The 23,273-nt window shown below is 41.3% G+C and overlaps 1 protein-coding gene across 5 annotated transcripts in view; it reads left to right on the forward strand.

The window, feature by feature from the left end:
* The window catches only part of TRIM55 (tripartite motif containing 55), a 42,319-nt gene extending 20,571 nt beyond the window's left edge, over positions 1-21,748 (forward strand). For 2 of the 5 annotated variants that reach the window (XM_033155318.1, XM_033155321.1), the window contains exons 8-10: positions 1,265-1,485; positions 3,140-3,427; positions 21,012-21,748. In XM_033155318.1, coding sequence (XP_033011209.1) covers positions 1,265-1,485; positions 3,140-3,427; positions 21,012-21,131 — 629 coding nt within the window. In that variant the 3' untranslated portion in view covers positions 21,132-21,748. Of the gene's footprint in view, positions 1-1,264; positions 1,486-3,139; positions 3,428-7,375; positions 7,467-21,011 lie in introns of all 5 variants that reach the window. The other 3 variants (XM_033155320.1, XM_033155319.1, XM_033155322.1) reach the window with 3 other exon arrangements.
* The last annotated feature ends 1,525 nt before the right edge of the window (positions 21,749-23,273 follow it).

Consider the following 23,273-nt stretch of genomic DNA (forward strand, 5'->3'; position numbering starts at 1 on the left):
GGCTTTGGCCCTTCGTGATGTACATAACCATTTATTTTTTTAGAGTCAAACATCCTCTCTGCCACTAATGTTATTAACCTCTGTCTGGCCTGTTTATATGACTAGGCAGAACCACAGCTTACCAAATAGTGATGCATGGGAGAACATTTCCTTGAATAACGGTGCTCATATAACGTGACAAGAGAATGGGGGGGTTATTGGTATGTACGTTCACATGCCAGAAGGACTTAATTGTCCACAGTGTTATTCTGCCAGTAATATTAACTCACCAGGGTAATTGTGTAAATACAAGAAAAATTAATGTGTGTTTCCATAACTGTTGCCAAGGAAATATACCAGTACTTATGGTATGTGTTTGTATACCGAAGGCTGGAAGACCCTATTATACACCTCTTGTCACTTCAATCAATATTTGCTGTTGTTGCTGCTTTCAGTCTGCCAATGATACATAATTGATTATGTCCTGTCCCCCTCCCCATTTGTATTGTGTTTCCTTTGCATCAAAATGAATGGGGTGGAATAATATAATGTTAAAGCAATTTATGCAGTTAATTACATGCAGTATATTACGTATGTTATGTAACTTTGCCAAGGTGGACATTGAGATGAACAATGTAGTTTTTGGTGCAGCAGAATGGAAGCAGCCTTGCATGCAACAAACGCAGGCCAAGATGGATAACATTGCCTTCTTACATCCCTAGAATTCATAGCTACTTTGTTGTCATCTTGAAATATTTCTAGCCTCATACATTTCCTTAGGTAGTTCTTTATAAACTGTGCTCTTGAAATAAGCATTCAGCACCTTTTGTGCTTTACTGGGATGATTACCAGAAATATGAAGTTGAATGCTATTTCTGTGTTTGGATGACGAGTTATGCCAGAAAGTATACAGTGAATGAGCAATGTGATAATACAACACTGCAGAATTGCTCTGACTGCACTACACCCTTACTGCAAGCAACAGACTGGGAACCAAACCATTGTTCATGGATTGTTTTTCTCCAAACAAACCACAATTTGAAATCAAGCTTTCAACCAGGCTTCATAATCATAGTTTGCTTGAGAGCTGTTGCTGTTAGGATGTTAGCTGTTCTTCCCAGGTCCCGTATCAAACAGGAGTTGTACCAGGGTCACAGATAGTTCATGAAGGGTATCTTTTATATCAGACCTTATGCCATTTGCACTGATGCCATGATACAGAAAATAAATCATGTAAAAAGTCCAGACTACCACCCATCGTTACATCTTCTTTGTGTTACATTAGAGGAGGAGGAGGACAATGAGGAGGAGGATGTGGCTGAAGCGGAAGAATTGGATGAAGTCCACACAGAATCCTCTGGTGAGGAAGAAGCATCTGAGCAAGTATCTCAGCAACCTCAGCAGGCCACTGAGATGCCAAAGGATACACTCGCTGTCTCTCAGACTAATGCAGCACCATCATTACCACTTCCACCATCAGTTACTGCTGCCCCTGCTGTTAATCAGGTAACTATTTGGAAGAATTCTTGTCCTATCAACAGTTTGTTAGATGTTTTCTCCCTATTCTAGTCCCAGCCTGCTACTGATCAAAGTGTGAAGAAGACGTTGGGATGTTTCCAATGGTGGCTTTGTGGTTTTCACTAGTAGAAAGAACTTCCTCTAGCACTCAGTTTTTGCCAATCTGCCCCATTCATTGCAGCCTCCCATGCCCCATGAAAATCTGTTCCTGAGTCCCAAGGGACCCCAGGAACAGAATGTGATATGGCACAGAGGTGTGCAGTAGGTTGTGGGGAGGGACTGGATTGGATGCTTCACCTTGTGTAAGCGGAAATGCTTTCTCCTAGCACAGAGCTGCCATTGAGTGCAACCTGTAGTTTCTTAGTTGCAGACTGAATTTCAATTGTCATAAATAAATGAAAAGCAATAGTAAAACCTCATATGGCCCACTTTCCCCCTGCCAGTTGTGATACTGAAAGGAAGCATAGCTAGAAGAAGGAACTGTTGGGGGTGGGGATGTGGCAGGTGGAAAGGGGTTCTGACCCCCTGCCCATGTGCCCCTACAAATAAGCAAATGCAATTTAGTCAGATTTAGAATCGATGGAGATTAGTGCTCTTTAAACTATATGTGTAGCACTTCCTTCCCCAACATGGTGGCCTCCAGATGTTCATCCAGATGTTCTGGATTACAATTTCCATCAGCCCCAGCCTGCATGGCCAATGGTCAAGGATGCTGGGCGTTGTAGTCCAAAACATTTCAAGGGCACCAGGTTGGAGAAGGCTGGTGCAGCAGAATAAACTCTTGAAACTAGTATTGGCAGCAAATATGCAATTTAAATGAATGAAAATTGCACCTATCTGAATATCTGAATATGTTTTGCAATACGCATTAATGTCTTCTTATGAGAATATAGCAATCCTAACACAAATCTATTGTATAGCCATGGAACCTTGAGATTGCAAGTCATAGAAAGACATCCCCAGATATCCCAAGTACATACCTATACGATCTCCTTCTTCTGGGCATTCCGCATAGTTATTTCTGCACAGAAATCGTTCTGTGGTTTTCAGTTTTATAAAGCTATCAGTACAAATCAGCACGATTGTTGGCATACTCCTGACAGTGTGATGTGGGTGCGATTAGCTAAGTGCTCAAATTACAGAGGGCTGAAAGAGTCAGGCCCCATTACCTTTGCGGACAGCTACTGTATTTAGAAGACTACGGGGGCACGATTTCACTATAGTTGGGAGAAGTCAGGGAGAGGGGGGTTGTGGATTTCATTAAGAGCCCCACCTCAAGCTTTCCCTCCACAACTCAAGTATTGGATGAATGCAACCACTTAATCAGGTCATCGGAAGTACGTTCAAATATAGTTACATATGGAAAGCAATGGCATCACTTGTTGCTCACGTTACCACTTTTTATGGGGATGAAATTAGAAAGGGTTGTTTGGCTGCAACTGGCAAGCCCAACACTTAATCACAAATGCAACAAATCAAAAGAATGATTTTAATGCCATTCCGAGGAAAGTTTGATTAGGCATGCAGCACCCATTTCTGAGTGAGTGAGTGAGTGAGTGAGTGAGTGAGTGAGTGAAAGAGAGATTATGTAAAGTTCCGTTCTTTATTTTAACTTTATTTTCTTTAAATCTGCCTTGCTAAGGGTGGCGTTGTGCTGTCAACTACCCAACAGTCCGGAGGACTAATAGAAGCTGAACCACAATCAAGTGGAGAGCCAACTGATCCCTTGTTTTATCCTAGCTGGTATAAAACTCAGCCACGGCAAACAACCAATTCAAATGCAGTCCCAGTGACTGAAATTAGGCAGGTAGGGCCTTCAGTTCCCACAGAGGTGAATGTGAAGAAGGCAGAAGCTCCACAACTAGCTATGGCAAATGGAAGTTCTGCTGCAAGTAGTAAGGAAGCTAACACACCCACTGATACTTCACAGGTTAGTATATAGTCTCAGAAAATGTTGCGTTCAGTTAGGATTTTACATGCAACATAATACGCAGGAGATGGGAGAATTTGTAGGAAAGTGGATTTCTCAATAAATGAAACCCACAGTTAGGCACAAGTAGTATTGTAAATTAATTAGTGCATCATACATTTGGTGGGGGGAGAATGGAAATGACACAGAATACAATGTTTATTTTGTGCACTGTGTACTGGATTTGAGACCTGGTTTAGTGGTAGCCAACACAGTTTCCTTCCGATATTGTTGGACAACTCCCAATGCTGGATGGAGCTGATGAAAGTTGGATTCCAATGATGTCTGGAAGACACCTGGTTGCCTGCCCCTGACCTAATCAGTCACTATGGAATGGTTTGATGCATGTTAGTTTCCTCCCCCAAGATACACCTTCAGCAGACAGTTGTAATTTTCTTCTGAATTTTGCTCTCACAAGGTGATTCACATCACAGAAACATAAATATAAACACCCACCAAACACCTGTCTAACAATCTGCTCCAGATTTTGGGAGGCTCTTGGCAGTATCTATCCTGTGTTTGCCTTCTTGCTGCTATCATGACTGCCCATGTGTGTGCCGTCCCTATGGGCCTAAGCTGCCCAGAGGTTAAGAGCAAACCCAACAGAGGCTGCTGCTCTCGGTTCTTGTCACTGCTTGCATACTTGTAGAGGACATGTGAGCAAGCAGCAGCAGCAAGAAGAAGGAGCAAGGCCAAAGGCCTTGGGCTCAGCAATGGGCCTCCTGCTGGGTTGTTGGCCTTGGCAGATGCCCGGTGGTGCTGAACTCTGAAACTGGCCCTGCTAGTTGCAGCCAACTTGAAACAGGTGTGCATATAATTACTCGAAAGTGACCTTGGAAGAGATGGTAGCATGTGGATATTAAGATATACATGACTGCAATCCAAAGAATGTGCAAGTAGTTCTGTGTGCTCAACAGGGCTCTGGACTTGGATTTCTCTAACATCAATGTCTCAGCCAGCCCTCTCCCTGTAAAAGGGGAAAAAATGCTGCACAGAAAATAAGCTTGAAAATGCAGAAGAGTTTCAAAAGCAGTTTGGGATATGACATGGGGTGCACTGCACACAAGCTCTTGAACAAAGTAATGCTTTGGATCCTGCCTCATGTCAACAAAAACTAGTTTTGGAAACAGTTCTTAGTTGGTCATGTACAAGGTCAATTAAGAGCTGAAAGCATTTAATTGACCAGAATTTCATGCATGCAAATTCCAAAATAGCAACAGACAACTCTGTTCGTCTTTGTCCCTCTGTGTACACATCAGGCTGATAATGTAATTTTGCAGCTGCTGAATATATAGTGTTTGCTTCTAGTTACAACCACATCAATCACACATCTGGAATATATTGTCATAGCTTAACCTCTTCTGTATGTACACTGTTTGATCTGCAACCACATCAGGTTTCTTTTTTTATCACTGTCATGAAAAGCATGGTGTGTTTAAAATTAATTTTGCATTGTCAATAACTTCTCCCATTATTTTTTCCTATTGTGTCTGTGCTATGATCAGAACACAGTGCAGTGCAATACAATAAAGTTACTTCCATAGAGGCTGCAATCCTATATACATGCCTACCTGGGAGTAAGTCGCATTGAACTCAACATGGCTTGCACCTGAATAGACATGAATAGGATTGCCCTGTAAATCACCACTATTGCAATTTCAGTAAAATTGCAATGTTGATGTCTGATATCTTTTACATTTATGATGTATTGAAATCCTTGTTTATTAAAATAATTGGAAATTATGCTACAAAACCAAGATTCCATCCATTGTTGTGTTAAGATCTCCCTCCCCACCCCCTCAAATTTGCTTGTGAAAATCTATCATGTTCTTCGATGAAAGGCTCAAGAAAATGGTATGAATGCAACACACACAAACAGTATGCCTAATGTATATGAACTCATCCTTGCATGTGTGAATGTCTTGAAACCTACAGTTTTAAAATATCCACTAACTTTTAACATAAGCATTTCAGAATACCTTTTGTCATTTTATCCATTATAAACACATTACAGAAAAGTACATAATATTCCTTTCTCTGAATCCCATGCATTTGTGTCTTGTGGGTTGTGTTATGACTGAACTGTGTAAGCAGCTGTCAGAGGTGAGCCAGGAGCTGAGAACCAGGAGTTGAGAGAGGTGTTTAGAGCTGAAGACCACCCAAAAACATGGCAGAGCCAGCCGAAACAGGAAGATTTCTATTCTCCTTCCTGTCCAGTATGACCAATGACCAACTTGAGTGGGTGGATTCAGCGCAGAGCCTAAGAATGTGCCTATTTATGCACTGGGTATATTCTGGGGAATAGTCGCACTTTAACTCATCTTTTGCAGGACATCCTCCTGTGGTCATGAAATAAACAATTTCTCCCCCACTCCATTTTCTCAGAAAATTCTGCTCTTTTTAATTCAATGTAATACTTGCACAATCTCCCCTATCCCTCTGCTATTCTGGCTGGTCATGGGCTGTATACATATTTTCTAGACTCTACTCATTGCATTCTCTATGGTTAGACTTATCTAGGAATTGATAACATTTCAACCCTTTCCTTTCCAGATAGTTTTGCCTTTATAGCCTTTTATCTTCTTCCCCTGCCGCTCCAAATTGCAGCAGGCAAGGGGTTCATGAAGTAAAGTGAGAGAGAGTATTTAACCCACTTAGCTACAGGGTGTTAGAAGCAGGATTGCTATTTCACTTCCCACTTAAAACAGGGCAGCAATAATTGGGTGCTGCTAAATTGTCCATACTTTGAGGCACTGCCAGAAAGATGCTCCAAGCCGCAGCTGTGATAGAACATCATATGGAATGGATATACCAGAACTGAAGGCTCCTGGTTCCAGCCATGGCAGCTCCTGACAGATGGATGACTTAAAACAACTGTTTTTAAAGAGCAATAACAATAGGAATGTGTAAAAGAATAGGGGAAGGAATAAGAACAGACAGTCAGGAGCAACAGCACTGCTCAGCTTTAACGCTAAACAAAAGAAAAGCATACCCGAAGAGAATATGGGAGAAGACCTGGCATGACCATAGGGCTGGTTGGGAGGGCAGGAAATGATAGAAGGGAAGTGTCACAGCAGTAACAGAAGACATATCTATGCCACAGGTATAAACTGATTTGATTGCTACTCCTTCTCTTCAGGCAGTCATGAGACAGGCTTGGTTCCAAGGTTCAGTGAGTCCTCTTCTGGGCTCACTCCTGAGGAGGCAGTCACTGCCAGGCAGCTGTGTCTGAGCTACCATTTTAATTTCTCAAAATGCCTAGATACAGTGTCAGTAACGGCTGTTCAGCTGTGTACCTGTGTAACCACACAGCATAGGGAGCCCAATATTAGCATCAGCGCAGTGGTGGGTCTGCCAGGGCACAGAGGCCCCAGCAGCAGCTGTCCAAAACTGATGCTGGACCTGCCTTAAGATCTGTAGTTCAAAGGAGCAGGAAATTCTCCCAACCTTCACCAAACTGTCATTCCCAGGATGCTTTTGGGGAAGCCATGATGATTAAGCTGGTATAGAATAATACACGTTTATGATGCCCTGTGTTATTTTGTTTAATTGTTAATTTAATAAACTATCCCAGCTTTCCTCTCAAAGGGGTAGTTCAGGCACCATAGGAGGAAAGTTTCTAGCAAGTGCATTAGTTGTGAATTACCGGTATGCCTGCCTGATATTTTACTGGTGCATGTGCTTCTTATGAGGACCAATCTAGCACAAAGTTGAGTTTATGTGAATTTTGAACCTACCTTGGGTGTTCTCGTCATAACCACCCTTTTTTAAAAGAAAGAAAAAAGAAACACGGACAGACAACTGGGGGCGGGGGACAGAAAATTGAATGTCTTCTTCTTCACCAAGCTTCACCAAATGAGCAATTTTCTCTGATGATGTTAGTGAAGTATTCTTCTTATTTCCTCACAGGGATTAGCATTCTGCCTCTCAGTTTTGGCTTTTCTTATCTTACTGCACCATCTCTGGAGTCAGATTCAATACATGCTTTTTACTTTGAGGGGTAGGAACTGTTTTGTTTTATCCTTAACTAACAGCAAGTTTCTGTAGTCATGCCTGCAGGTGGTTAGAACCAACCGTCCCATTCTTTTCATCCTAAAAGGACCATGCTGTCATGCCATACATGCTGCCTAAAGCTTTTCCTCCCCTCCCACTGAAATGTTACCCTGGAGTGTCATCCTGCATGGTGAAATATGAGACCTTTATAGAAGAAGAGATAGATAGGAAATCCCCAATTAATCCTGTGGATGGTGTATTTCAGATATTAGGCCTTCCTGACAGTTGAAAACTGTAGATGTAACAAGCCATGGTTTCTTTTGCTGTACACATAAGTAGCCATGACAATGGGGGCCTTGAGGGTTCATCCCAAAGATGTGTATGTATATCACTTTGGGTATGAGGGAAAGGCTGTGAGGGAGGAGTGCTGTTTGTTCTTTTGTATAGTGCTGTGCTAAAAAATTCTTCTGTGGGTTGTTTTTTTTTTTTTTAACCATTGTCAAGTAAATAGAAAAGATATTACATTAAAAATAATCCAAGGGGAGAGAAAATTTCAGTGAAATTGTCAGGGGTGGGCTGCAGGGCTTTTCATCTGCTTACTTTCAAGGTAGTCAAAAGGTTTTGTGAGTGTCCTTCCCATAGCTGTCAAGTTTTGGATTTGAAAATAAGGGATCAGCAGCCTCACCTATCCCGGGGACAGTCACATGGCAGTGGTGGGCGGAGCGAGAAGCAAAAGTGGGCGGCACTGGTGTGAACGCGTGCAGTAGGCTTACTGTATTTTGGAAACGCTGCCCGTGGGCTACGACGCCTGTAGGCACGGGAAATGGCTCCCGCTTGCTTTGAGGCTGCAAGGAGGCGAGGTCTTCCCAGTCCCTGGCCAGCAGGGGGAGGGAGAGGAGCTGCTTCCTTTGAAAAAACGGGAAATTAAAGGGATATAAAAAATAAGGGATAGCAGCAGGAAACTGCTTGAAATAAGGAAGATTCCCGGGGAAAACGGGATACTTGACAGCACTGGTCCTTCCTACCATTCTGCAAGTCTGTTCTCTAGTGGTCTGCACTCTGCAACCTTCCCAAGAGCCCATGCTTCCTGAAAACCCCATTACACCCTTGGCTCTAAGTACCAAAAAAGAAAAAAAATGGAGATTACCTAACTGTGCCCCTGGCAGCTGTGTGTACAAAAAAAGTTGCTCCCTTTTTTAACCTGAAGGTTGTGGCCTTTTACATTTAAAGAAATCAGTACAGATATGTGTCTTTAAAAAAAAAAAAAAGTAAAAGGAAGCAGTTCCCTTAAAAACAAACTCAATGATTGTACTGCCTCGAGCACTTGGTATCCAGCTATCTCAACTTCTCATGCTTCAGTTAAAGCCCAGGGAAGATGTTAGGAGGCAACCTCCTATGTGGGCTTTTCAGATCAAGAGGTGCAGACAACTGGAGAAACTCTAGAGTGCTACACAGATATTTAATGACACACACACACTGGGTAAGTTCAACCAAACACACACCAGCTTTCTGAAGCCTGAAAAAGCAAAGCCCCTTTTCCAGAGAAAGAAGACTTTTGAGAAATTAAAGAACAGATTTTGGCACGGCATAAAGCATGTGGGACAACTCCCATGGAATAGTGCCATTTCAGAATGCAAATCAGGGATTGCATGATTGAATCTCTGCCATGTCAAAAATTATTTACTTACGAGTTTTAGCCTACCCTATCCTTGGCTATTAATTTTCTCTGTGCAGGGAGTTTTATATTAAGTGGGGAATACTCAGACTTGCAATCCCCTGCTTACATTCTGCAATTCCATATGTTTACCATCTGCTTTTCCCATCAGCTTATGCTATGGTAAGCATGAAACAAATATTATATTCATTATATTTATTGGTCCTCCGTTAAAAAGCTCAGAGCAGCTTACATAGGGTTTCCAAACATCCCCCCATTCTAACTATACTATACTATCCCCCTATACTAACCATGCTGTGTCTTGTTTAGCTTTATAAATGTGATTTCTTGAATTTATATCCAGTACCACCCTATACCCGGAGGTCCTATGTACAAGAAATGTAAGGTGCATAACTGATAGACATTTAGTGCAGCTGTCCAGAAGGTAACATTACCATGTGTGATCACTGAGATGCTTGTGTATTTATTAAATTTTTATCCTATCCTTCATCCCAAAGGATACTTGCCAGGCTCCTGCATTGTCAGATGTTGGCGCAGATCAAATTTGTGTGTAAGATATTTTGGAGACATTCACTGTAGAGAATCTCTACAACTGAATTCTAATCAATCATTTGAAACGGGAAGGTAGATTAAGTTTTCCTAAACTACCGGTGAATGAAATGATAGCCATGAGAAACGTAATGTTGTTGCACAGCTGCCACCCCCACCCCCCCGGGCTGTAACTTAATTTGTGGGATTTCTAGAGTCAGTCACATACCATAATAGAATGTATCTGCCACAATGCCCAAAGTATTTGGAATTAACATTTAAAAAATATATGCCTAAGAGATGGCATACATCAGACTTCACAGAAGTCTGCATTTTGCTAAATCTCAGACAATTGCTAGTTATGCAAATGTACTTAAAGCACACAGCAGCTAATAAGATCATTAAAGAGATGGGACTGAAAGATCAGACTGTGAATTAATGTCATGCCTCATTTGAGTCTCGAGTGATAAACTGTGATTATATTTAAGTTGCTGTCTAAAGTGCAGTATTTCACTTTTGGAATGATCTAGAGTTATTTCAGCACTTTAAGGAAAATTTCAGGATTCAGTTTTTGAAAATAGCTTTTAAGATGTTAACCTTTCCAAACTCAGTCCACCCAAAAAACAAGAATGTTAATCATGTGCTGTGCTTAATTTTTTTTAACGCATGAATATCAGTGAGTCAGATGGGATTACTCATGTACTTAGCGTTAGAAATTTACTGAAGTCAAGGCTAGATTTTAATATCATAGAGGCCTTAATATTGAATCATATCCCAGGGATGAATATGTTCCTGATCAGTAGATTATGGTTTGTCCTTTACCAGCGTTCACACATAGACATATATTCTTGTTCCACCGAGCCAGTTCTGCTCTTGAAACCTACTGCATCACAAGCAAAATTCTGCAGTTGATGCTGGCTTGGCCAATAGGATACTACTGCTATTCTAACCTGCTGGTTGCCAGGTACACTGATCCTCAGTATTATGATTAGAGTTTCTAGTTTTATGATAGGCTTTGAATGCTTGCTTTTTCAACGATTTCCAAAGTGTTTTACCTACAGTGGACAGGGAGAAAAATAAAACAGTTTTTTTCTGTTCAACCTAGAACCCTTGTTTTTAAAGCCTTACTCCTTTTGAGAGTTGGATAAATCGGGGCTACTAGCCAATAAATCACATAGGGAAGTCTTTCAAAAGAAACAGTAGCAATGATTCCATGTTGCATCGTTTTCAGACTAAGCTATAAGTTTTATAAAATCTTGAGCATAACAACTCTGAGTGTCCTGTCATATTGCCAGATTCTTTGGGGGGGGGGGAGAATCCCACATTAAATATTCTCTCTTTCAGGACCATCATGGCTCCAGGTCCCAAATGGCCAACATACCTAAACTTCCCTGGAGATTCCCCAGCCTGAGAAGACTAGGGATGTAAGAAATAGGGCTGTGCAACTTCTCTACCCAGATCCCAAACCAAATTGGTCCGATTTGGGTGTACTCAGGATTTGGCAGGAGTAGGTTGAGGCAGCCCTGTGTAGGTCAGGTCCACCCAGAGCAATCTAGGACTGTCCAAAGGGGTGTGGTCAGGCAGTAAGGAGAGTTGAGGAGTTGGGGTTCTCCCCTGCTCCAATGACCATATGTTTAAGCAAGCTTTAAATCCTTAATTAAACACTGCGCAAGGACCCTGATTTGGTTTGGGGTCTGGATCCTGGTCAGACTGGGGTCATTATGAATCACCAGGTAGCGCCCTGAATTGGATCTATGAGGCCCTCTTACACAGCCTTAATAAGAAGGCCTCCATTTCCATTCCACCCCATATTTGTCACATGCAGTGCTGTTTCCATTCTGCTGCAGTTCAGCTTCCAACAAATGCTATGCCCACTGTGGTGAAAAGTTATGCAATTAATTACATCATTAACTATGTAATTACTTTACATCATCATTAGGTTATTCCAAGCTATTCATTTCAATGCAAAGGAAACACAATGCAAACTGGAGGAAAGAACGTCACCAATTACATATTGTTATGCATCATTTGAAACTTTGCAGGAGTGGGGTGAATCCATGTGGGGGCAATTTGGAAGAGGGAAAGGATAATAGAAAAAGGATTCACCAACACATCCTTCTTGCTTCTTCAATTCTGATTGCCCCTCCAAACATGGCTTTTCCTATAATAAAATAGCCAGTGGGCTACAATTACATGTGTTTGGCCCTAACAAACATAATTTTAAACATAATTAATTGTATATTTAAAATCAAGTAGCTCACCCTTGATTTTTTCTTTTTAATCTTCCTTTCTTTTGTAGTTTCTGGAAATTGCTCTTGTGATTCAATCACACCAGTGTGGAGCTGTTGTAATGACAAAACGTTTTTGTAAGGTTCCCAGGCAATGCTTTTGCTATAATTAGTTTTGTCAGTGATGCCTTTCCCTAGCATTTAATAGTCACATCTACAAACTACATTGTGAGTCATGGGATACCTTCTGGTTTCTGAATTTAGACCTTTCCCAACAATCTTGCCTCAGAATGATAGCGGGTACAGATATTTTCTCTATTTAGACAACAGTGCAACCAGGCTGACCTGGCCTATACACTTTGCTTCATTGAAAACTGAAAAATACTTGTATTGTCATCTCTACATTAATTTAAAGGCATTGCTGTTGTTCTTTTTAATGTAAGGAAACAATTGTTGTTTCTTTCAAAATATCATGGAAATTTTATCTTCTAGGTCCTGCCACATAGAACCATAGAATGGTACAGTTGGAAAGGATCCCCAAGGGTCATCTAGTCCAACCCCCTGCAATGTTGGAATCGTAGCTAAAATATTCTAGCCGTGCCTTTAGCACAGGATCCCTTCTTCTAGCTATGGGTAAAGGTAAAGGTACCCTTGACCATTAGGTCCAGTCGCGGATGACTCTGGGGTTGCGGTGCTCATCTCGCTTTACTGGCCGAGGGAGCTGGCATACTTCTTCCGGGTCATGTGGCCAGCATGACAAAGCCACTTCTGGCGAACCAGAGCAGCACACGGAAACACCATTTACCTTCCCACCCAAAGCGCGATACCTATTTATCTACTTGCACTTTGACATGCTTTCGAACTGCTAGGTGGGCAGGAGCAGGGACTGAGCAACGGGAGCTCACCCCGTCGCAAGGATTTGAACCTCCGACCTTTTGATCGGCAATCCCTAGGCTCTGTGGTTTAACCCACAGCACCACCCGCATCCTTCTAGCTATGGGTAGGTGGGAGGAAAGGAGGGATTGCAGGACCCAAAGTCAGCTTTGTGAGCTGTCCTGGCCCCCTAGTGGTGCAGAGGTTAATTCATGGCAATCTCCCACAGCCACATCCCCTCTGAATAATAGGTCCAGCAAAAATGAAGTGTGGCTTCAGCGCCAAGGCAGCTTTATTCTTAACCCTCCCCTGCCTCCTTTGGTTCACCTTCAGTCTGATGAAAGGTTACACCAGTCACTGTTCTGTGGCATTAGAGGTGGGGTTCAATGAAATAGTTGCACAAGTGCAAGGAGGAATCCTGGTGCAGTGGAATTTTGTCTTTCCCCCATCTGCACCTTGTGAGCCCCCGAATCTGGAGAACAGGAGAACCCTGAAACAGATATAGGAGTGGGCATTCTGTCATGCAAAGAAAAATCCTTGTGTTGACAGGGTGTTCTCTTTAGCACTGCCCAATGACTAAGGGGAAATAAAACGGGGGTTTTCAAAATAAGAGTGGCTTCCAAACCCTCCACGATCAACATTCTTGTACAGGAAATGCCTGTTTCCCCATTTGGTATATACAGTTTTTATGCTGTACTTCAAGCCAATGCTGATGTCGTGTAGCCATTGCATTCAAACGCTCACAGCACTGGGTTTTAGACCTGGGAAATGCAATGCCAGCACACGTGTTGCTGCCACATTTGCCCTGTGAAATTTGATTCAAGGGCACCTACTGGATATTGCATCACTAGTGGCAAGTGAAATAAATACCTCTCCCTTTCCTCAGTTGCCTCTTTTCATGAATGTTACTTTTGGTTAGTTTTGCTATTTTATCAATTATTTAGAGACTGTGCCACGCTCACTGTACAATTCTTGTATGGAAGCATGCATCTAGTTAGACTCCTTTGTTTTTAAAAGAGGCTTAACAACTATTCTCCTTTGTGGCAAAACTATTATCACATCTATTATATGGAAAGGTTAAATTTATTATACCCATTGTCACTGAAAGGTCACTTGCACAGGAATATTGCACAATGGCTAATCTTTCTGTGATCCTGAAATTCCTATATTGTACCCAATTCTTTATAACAACAGAACTGATCTGTATAGGGGAATGCAGGGCAATTCTCATCATTCACAGACTAATTCATAGGCTAATGGACTCACTGGTATACTAATTTATCTTTTCCTGCCTATACCTTTAACATCCTACTTATGCTCTAAAACTGTTCTTGCTCAAACCAGTTCAAGAGCAGGGCAGATTTTGCCAAATTTAGGAAGTGCTTGGGAAGCAGCATAGGGCATCTGTCAGCATGCAAAATGTCTTTCCTGTTCTTCCTGATGGTGCTCTTAATTTCCTCTTGAAAGTTGTAGCAGTATCAGAGTGAGAAAATGAGAAAATGAGATTGAGGCCATAGCACTTCCTGGCTGTAGTGGAGAACCTGTGGCCTTCTGAATTCTTTTGGATTACAATTCCCATCACCCCAGTCAGCAGAGGCAATGGGCAGGAATGATGGTAGCAACTGTAGGACCACTGATTCCCTACCCATGGTATGAAGGAATGGCTAGAGCATTGTCACTTTTCAATTCGCTTAAAAAGTAGCCATCAACCATAACCCAGAGATGGATATTTGTTTGAGTTCATTAAGTTACTGCCCTTCTGCTCTTTCTTCATTATACTAGAATAACACTGCTGAAACAGGGCCATCCTTTCCACACATTGGCCAGCCAAATGCCCACAAGCAAGACCTGAGCGCAACAGCACTCTCCCCACTGGTGTTCACCAGAAACTGGCATTAAAAACTCATGCCACCTGCAGTACATATGCAGCCATAATGACTAGTAGGCTTTGATTGCCTTATATATGTGGATTTGTCTAGACCTCTTTTAAAGTCATCAGCTTCCTAGTAATTTAGTACATTTAGTAGTAACCAAGTCCTTGGTGTAACTATGCACTGTGTGAAGAAGTACCGGTACTCTCCTTTCTCAGTCCTGATTCTTCCTCGTTCATCTGCAGGTCCTTTATGAGCAACTTTTTAAAAATCCACCTCAATACTGAGCATTGTGGGACCCTGCTTCATCTGCCCTGGCCATATGAACTGAACGAAGTTACATTTCTTGCCTTTCCCATCCATTAGTATTCAGTATGACTCTAAGAGTGAGAAGAAAACACACCACAGATCCAACCAAATAAGATTTAAAGATGAAAACATTCTAGAAATAACCAGAAATCAGAGTAAAGAAAGATGTTGACATTATACTATGGACTCTGTCCAACTACTGAGTAACTTCGAGGAACTAGAATGTGTTGATGGTCTTGATGCATCAGCAAGATGGTCTATTTATGGAGCTCTTACTGAATGGAGCTGGCCTCCATAGCATGTGCAGTATGCCCATAGCTGTTCTTACATGCCCCTCCTGGCATATTTGCAATATCTCAGCTTAGTCATTCATTCATGATCAAGCGATATGTGTATCCAAACCTTACAAATTATTCAGGCTTTGTTACCTGATCCAACGAATCCATGTTCTGCCATGAGTCATAATCTTAAATGGGTCTCATTCATCAGGTCCTTTCAAAGAACAATCTATATTTTAAAGTGCCGTCTGCTTCTTAAGTGGCATACTTAGACAATGCTCTGCGTCACTGCTAGAATAGCTGCCCTTCTCTCCCACAAGGAGAGAATGTTTCTTTTGGCAGTTTTTGAGGTCTACGTCCTGTAACACACAGCTTGCAAGATCTTGACTTCATGATGTCTCTTCACAGTTTTCTTAAAGAACATCAAACAAGCAAACAAAATGGGAACGAGAGAGTACAAAGTTAGCTTTCTAACATTAACACCCACAAGTTACTCTACATTATTTTTCAGGGCAAACTCGTATGCAAGCATTATGTTATCACTAGTTAAGCAGCTAAACAAAAAGTTGTGAGCAAGTGATTCAGAAAGATGGTTTGATCAGTCTATAAACCACACCTTGATTTGGATGATACAATATAATGGATTAAGTTTTCTGTTTTGTTTTGTTTTTTACATGAAAGGGAGACAGACAATTGTTTTTATGTGAGTATGATAGATTTAGATTATTGCAGTCCTATTAAAAAACCCACTTGTCAGCATATGTTTAAAGAATAGTCATCTAGTTTAATGGATCACTAGAACTTTCTGATAGAAGCTTAGAAATAATGACAAAATTATGTTTTCACTGCCTATTTTTCATCTGCTGCAGTCAGTCTAGTGGCCCACAACTTATTTTTGTTAGATATGAATGGTGAACAGGGCTTAATAATTCCCTAACAGCAGGTGGTAATGTTTATCCTATCAGAAAGTGATCAGAGAACACACCAGACAACTGCTAGACCAAGTGTCTCCTCCCTATTTCCCCTTGAGTTTGAAAAGCATCAGACAGCTGGCTTGGTGCACTGTTCAGTTGCAACGTGCAAGATGCTTATGGAATCCATCTTGAGCCCTCTACTGATGCTTGCCCAGTTCCCTCACCTGGGTGGAAGCCATCCCTGTGGGATAAGATGTCTGTGAGAGAGATTGCTGCTGCTATGATAAAAACCACCCTGAGAATCATAGGCTACACTACAGAGTAAGATGATAGGCAGAATAAGATGTTTCAGGCTTGAATCTGTCCAGAGCCATTGAGAGAGATTAGAAGTGTAATGAAGTGCAGCATTTTCAGCTGAGTCCACTGAAACATTCACACTTTATGGACCAGGGCTTACCAGTACTTAAGGGTCTCCTTCCCCTGAAAAGGTTTCACCGTTAGTTTAAGCTCCCTAAAGTATGCTTGACATTACATCCTTCAGGGAACTTACCCAGCCTACACACAAAGAGGAACACTGCATTCATTTCTCAGGACTATTTTTGGAATCGTTAAGGTTGTGTGAAATAAACAGCATTACATTATCCTTTTGCCACATAGCTTTAATTGTAACAGAATGAAAATCTATTTTGGTGAGACATTCAGTTCCCATGGGCGCGAAAAGTTCACGGCCAACCACCTTTCTGAGAATTGAACAGCTAATCTCATGATGGATGGAGTTTGCTGGTGCATATTTTACCTGCCTACAGTTATGTAGTTGAACAATTTATTTTATAAGAAAAGAGTTTCACTTGGCTCCCAGAGAATTAAAAATAGGCATAAGAAAAGAAGTCTTTGAGCTTATAGCTGTATTGTTATGATAAAGGTTGACAGCTGTAGGAAGTTCTGCTGAAGGGATTATATTGCATTACCATGTAAACAGAAACTCTTTAGAGAAAGTTGAAATTATTTTAAAATAACCTATAGTTACATCTTCCATTCTATTTAAATTTTCAGTGGACAAAAAATAGTTTCTGACCATGGAGAACAGCCTATGTTGTAAGTAATACATTATTAGCAGACAATGCATATTGTAGTGGTGGAAACATAAATTTGACAGACAAGGGTTGAATTCAAATCAGTACAACCCTGATGTGAAAATTTTGCAAATAATGAGTTTTTAAGACAATACTTTTAAAATTAATTGAAGTTAAATTCAGATTCTGGTTGTGATTTTTTGGGTGCAGGCTGGCAAGTGGATGAAGCCCAGATTTCAGTGGCAAAATTTGAACCACCTTTCATCCATTACATTCTTTTACTAGAATGTAAGTTTTATTAAGTGAAATTATAACTTTATATATGCAAAGTGCCATTTCAGCAGGAGTTTAAGACTGGGTTTCTCTTTTCTCCTTTACTATTAACACGAAATACATAAATTAAATTACCTACATTCAAAAAACACTGCTTGTTTTCCAAAATCGTGTATTATTATATAATGGAATATGTGATTTTCAAAAACAAGCAGTGTTGATATTATATAGCAAATGTCAAAGGACATTTAGGCTGCAATTCTGTCTCTATTTACCTGAGATTAAGCCCCACTGAATTGAGTGGGAGACTTATTTCTGAATAGACATGTGTGTTCTTATACTGTACTAGACACATACAAATCAATTTGCCTTGTGGAAGAGTTAAGGTGCACAATTCATGCCGTAAAGCTCTTGCTGGACTATATCACTTCAGACTGGAGGTGAGGAATTACATTTTTATGTGCTTGCATATAAAGAAGACCCTTTATGTGAAAAAATAACTAGAACATTGGTACAATAGGTTCTGAGAGGGAAACTCTTAAACAAAAATTCTAAGTGCAAGTATGTATGATGTTTCTGGATCATGTCTGCTGAGTGCTGGAGTGATTACCAAACATTGTCATTTTAAGTAGAAAACTTTAACAAAAGCAAGTGGTTTTTTAAATTTTGTTAAATGTGAATTAGATGGAAAGTGTGGAAATGGAGGATGAGTGGTTTTAAGGAAAGATCAGCAATGTTTTCTGGATGGTTGCTTAAGGATTGCCTGCCACTCAGAATTTACTAAAAAGGGAAAGAGTGGAAGGGGATGATGGATAAAACCAGAATAGCCCATTGATAACATGTTATCAATGTGGAGTGAAAGTTTTTTTATCTCCTGAACAGTAAAAGCCTCATACTCAGAGGTGCCAAATGCCTGCACTATGAAAACCAACTTAAACTAGTGCAGGAATTGTCAACAACTTCTGCATTCCTGGGACCTATTCTGTATTTGAGACTGCCATTCTGCCACACAAACTCAGCTTGTTCCTGGATGGTCCAACTATTTAAATTCTCAGTGCTATGCCCTCTAGCAAGAAAGCTTTCATAGTGGAATGCACATGGCAGAATGAGCGGTGACCAGGGAACTGCATTTAAAGAATACAAAACCAGATAGAGAAGCAGTCTCCCCAGATAACCTTTTTCACTGCTACCTGTTTTGCAGTGCCAGTCTTCCCAACAGCTGGCAACCACATCCCCCCATCAGAATGACACAAAAATGTCACATAGTGTCAGTCTTATGGTATTTTGGCAGAGGGCGTGGTGGTGCTTGGCTGCTGTTAGGAAGAGTGCAAATCCCACCACCTGTACATTCAGCCAGCTTTCATTCCTCTGAATGCGAAAATCACCCAAATGACCCCCCCCTAGTGAATGGTGGTAAAAGGGGCAGGGATTTTAGCACTATGGGACCAACTCTGTTCTCTGTTCTTTGTTCCTTACATAGGAAGATGCCTTATACTATCAGACCATTGGTCCATCTTGCTTGGTATTTTCTACGTCAACTTGCAGTAGCTCTCCAGGATTTCAGACAGGTTTCTCTCCCAGTCTTACCTGGAGATGCCAGGATTGAATTTTGGACCTTCTGCATGCAAAGCAGATGCAGTACCACTGAGTTATGGCCCTTCAAATAAGGGCATTAGCTAAAGCAGGAGTGCAATCCTTTGGCGCTCCAGGTGTTGCTGAACTACTACTCCCATCAGCCTCAACAAGCATGCCTGATGGTGAGGGATTATGGGAGCTGTAGTTCAGCAATACCTGGAGGGCCAAAGGTTCCTCACGCATTAGCCAAAGGGCGTCATCTTCCAAAGAGATATTTCCCAACAATGAAGGGACATAATTTTTAAACCCTTGATGTCCCATTAGTTCTATTCACAATAATCAACAGTTGTATTTGCTTAGTCTTGCTCAGCTATGCCACTGAAACAGAGGGTACAAGACTGAACTGTAGCAATAATGAAATTAAGATTAGCCCATTTAAAAACCTGTGCTAATAAGTGTACAGAATTATGTGCCCACATATTGTACTTGCAACAGTATTACTTCAAAAGCATCATCCATATTAGGATGGTATTTTTTAGTTGGGTCCCTATAGAATGAATCTGCTTGGTGCAAAATCCATTTATGATGCTCCTTATTTACAACTAAGGATCTGGTCCTTGAAAGAAAATGCAAAACTGTTATTAGATAGAAAGAAGCAAACTACTTTTTTTCACACCCACTAGGCAACAGGTCTTGTTTTGCAAACAGCATGAGTCAACTAATACCTAACAAGTCATCATTCCTCACTAACTTGGTTTAAGATTTAACACTGTGTATTTACAAAATATGCTTGGGACATTGCCAGACCATCTTTATCCCATATAGCAGTTCATAATAAGCATCTGTGATAGAAAAGTATTTCAGGTACAGGGGACCTATGGCTCTCCAGATGTTGCTGAATTGCAACATGTTTGCTGGGACTGATGGGAACTATAGTTCAGCAACACCTGGAGGACCAAAAGTTCCCCAGACCTGCTGCATAAGTTTGTGTTTTCTGCTGAGCTATTTCAAGGTTCTCTACATCTTAGAGATATAGAGCCATGGTGAGGTGCAGCATACTCTTTTAAGAGTAAGGAGGGAAGTGCCCTGTGTATTGAACATCTTTGTTCAGTGAAAATTTGGAAGATGCTTCTGTTGAATTTTTCTTAAGATAAAAAAGGATGTCATGGCTGGCATCTCCATTAATCATCATGCTAGAGTACAAGCGCTATCTGAAGACTTTCTATCACCAACTTAAGAAGCATAAAATCATAACATCTGTTTATTTCAGGGGACTTCGGGTTTACTTCCAGAAGTCCAAAGCAATTGATATAAGCTTTTAATATTATTCTACAACAATGTTCAAAATGTTCCAAATAACTTTGGATAGCCATTTCTCAATCTTTTAATGAACACATGGGCCTGGCAGAGTTCTCCTCATCAAACCCTGTTGAAATGAATAGGAGCTGTGTAAAATTACATACTGCTCTCATTCATCTCAATGGGATTTGTGCAAGGACATTTTCTGCTGAGTTATGCTTAAAACAGCCTTCCTCAACCTTGTAACCTCCAGATCAGGGTTTCCCAGACTTGGGACTTCAGCTGTTTTTGGACTACAATTTCCACCATCCCTAACCACTGGTCCTGCTAGCTGGGGATGATGGGAATTGTAGTCCAACAACAGCTAGAGACCCAGGTTTCCAATACCCTGCTTCAGATGTTGGATTGCAACTCCCATCTTCCCTGCTCATTGGTCAACTGATCAGGGCTGATGAGAGTTGTATTTCCAAACACCTGGAGGGTACTAGGCTGAGGAAGGTTGCTCCAAAGACTTTGTGGTGTTTATGTATTTATTTTCCACAGCCATCAAATACTTCTAAATAATTGTTTTTGATGGAACTGAATAGTCAATATGTGTAGGTGCAAGATGAGTTTTCAGATTTTCCCATTGTAAATCTTTATTCCTCCACCCCTAGACTGGGTCTGAACCATCCCCTCAAGGACACATGGAAAGACGTCCTGGGAGCAATGAGAGAATTGATGAGCCGGCTCGTCATGTCTTCTCTTTCTCCTGGTTGAACTCATTGAATGAATGATGACTCTCCATCCAGCTGGCTTCTGGAGGGACTCATAGGAAGCATGTGACTTGGCTCAAAGTGATAACAAATACTGCATTAAAAGGAATGGTGGATCACATTTTATCCAAAATATTTTGTTTGAAAAATTTCTCATTGGATTTGACTCTGTAATATTTGTGGAAGCAGCTGTACAATTTGGGAAAGGGGTGGGAGGGAAGAAGGAATGTAAGCTAATAGCTAATCATGAACCAATGGAGGATCAAGTTCCTACCAGCTTTGGAGGTAATGACAGGTATCAAGTGGCGACCTTATTACTTGTCAAGGTCACCTCATTGGCTAGGTACTGAGTTTATGTGATAAGGCTTTATCTAAGAAAGGTGATATGTGATATAACAAGCTATTGCATGATTATTGCAATTGATCCTAAGCGTGCCGCAGCAAAATTAATGTCAGAAATTTATGTGAAGAAAAGAAAGCAGCACAGTACTGTTTTTACAAGTAAAGTGCTAAAGGCACACAAGACACATCTGTAAATTGGGGACTTCTATATGCAGTTTTACAGGAGTGATTTGCCAATATTGTTGCATAGCTGTTTCCTCACTAAAGGCATTGTTAATAAACTTCACATTACACAGGTTGACTATTTACCTTACCAGCAAGCTATTCAATGGATGTGCATTGGCAAAAGCCACACATGATAAGGCAGGCACAATCTCCACCAAGCCACACAATTAAGCTCTGCCTAATGAGGATTTGGAAACAGTTTAATGGTGTCTCCTACACTGCAAAAACCAAATCTGAAATCTGGAAGAAGGTTCTTAAGCAGTTTGTAATGTGCCAGATGGAGGAGAACCCTTAGTTGTGTTTAATGAAATGCCCTGCATTGTGGTCTAAATGCTGACATCCTGTTGATCATTATGAATGCGTACAGTGTGACATCATTCACATTTTGTACTCAACAACAGCAGCACACTCTTCATGAACTGACATACCCTACTATAGTACGGTTAAAATTAAGTGACGGTATATGGGTTTCCCACCACCACTACCATTTGATCCTCACAAGATCCCTGCAAGGTAGGTTAAGCTGAGGAATAGTGGCCGGCTTCAAAGTCATCCAGGGGGCTTCGTGGCTGGGTGGCGATCTGAACCAGAGTCTCCCTTCCTATCCTTGCCCTGGTCCACTCCTTTTAACTGCTCCACCACGCTGACTCAAATGAACAAAGGAGTGAAAGGGTAGGGTGAGGTGGGCTGGAATAACTTTATCCCATTGTGAGACCACCAAAGATGGTTAAGGACTGTCTCGGGGAGCGTTGCATCCATCACTTCAGGGTTAGCTCATAATATCACAAAACAGAGGCTGGAAATCTGCAAAAATGGGGAAGTCAGCTCTCTGCTTTTATCGTGCTGTACTCTCTATCCCCTTCAGGCTCCTTCAGCTATGAGTGGAAAAGTTGACCGGCCTCTCAATTTCCTAAATTGTGAGAGGACGTTGGGGGAAGTCTAACTTGAAAAATACCAAATTCCTTCCAGTAGCACCTTAGAGACCAACTAAGTTTGTTCTTGGTATGAGCTTTTGTGTGCTCGTTCAGAAATGTGCGTCTTATTCATCGATCTCCATTGAAAGATTTGTCAGCAACAGATTCCCGTCCAAGTTGGCTCAGTTTCAACTTTTGCAGCCGCAGTTTCTTTCTTTAAAATAACTTTGTCATGGGCTCTTTCTCCGCCCCTGCTCCCTCCCCCCCCCCAAAAAAAACACCCAAAATGTAGTAAGCTAAATTTCAGTGGAATGAAACCGGTTTTCGCATCAGGTTCGAAGACGCAAAGCAAAGGTGGAAAGAAGTTGTGTGTTAAATCGGAACGGATTTTTGTGCGTGGAAGGAATATTAGTATTGTAGTCTAGATGCATAACGTCAGATCTGGGTATAAACGAAGCGATGTCAATCCCACTTGCGTTACTGAAGGGGAGGAAGGATGAGGAGTAGAGGTCTGAAGAACACATTTCAGCTGGAAATCGTTTTCTCTGAACTAACGAAGCTGGGTTTCTAAGGGAAACGTTGACTGGTCAGTGAAACACCCACTTCATCTACTCCACGGGTGGATTTTTAAACTTCGTGACAAAGCGGGCCAAGGGCAGTCGCCTGGGAGTGAGCCCTATTG

The sequence above is a fragment of the Lacerta agilis genome, chromosome 7, assembly GCF_009819535.1.
Source record: "Lacerta agilis isolate rLacAgi1 chromosome 7, rLacAgi1.pri, whole genome shotgun sequence".
Taxonomy (NCBI): domain Eukaryota; kingdom Metazoa; phylum Chordata; class Lepidosauria; order Squamata; family Lacertidae; genus Lacerta; species Lacerta agilis.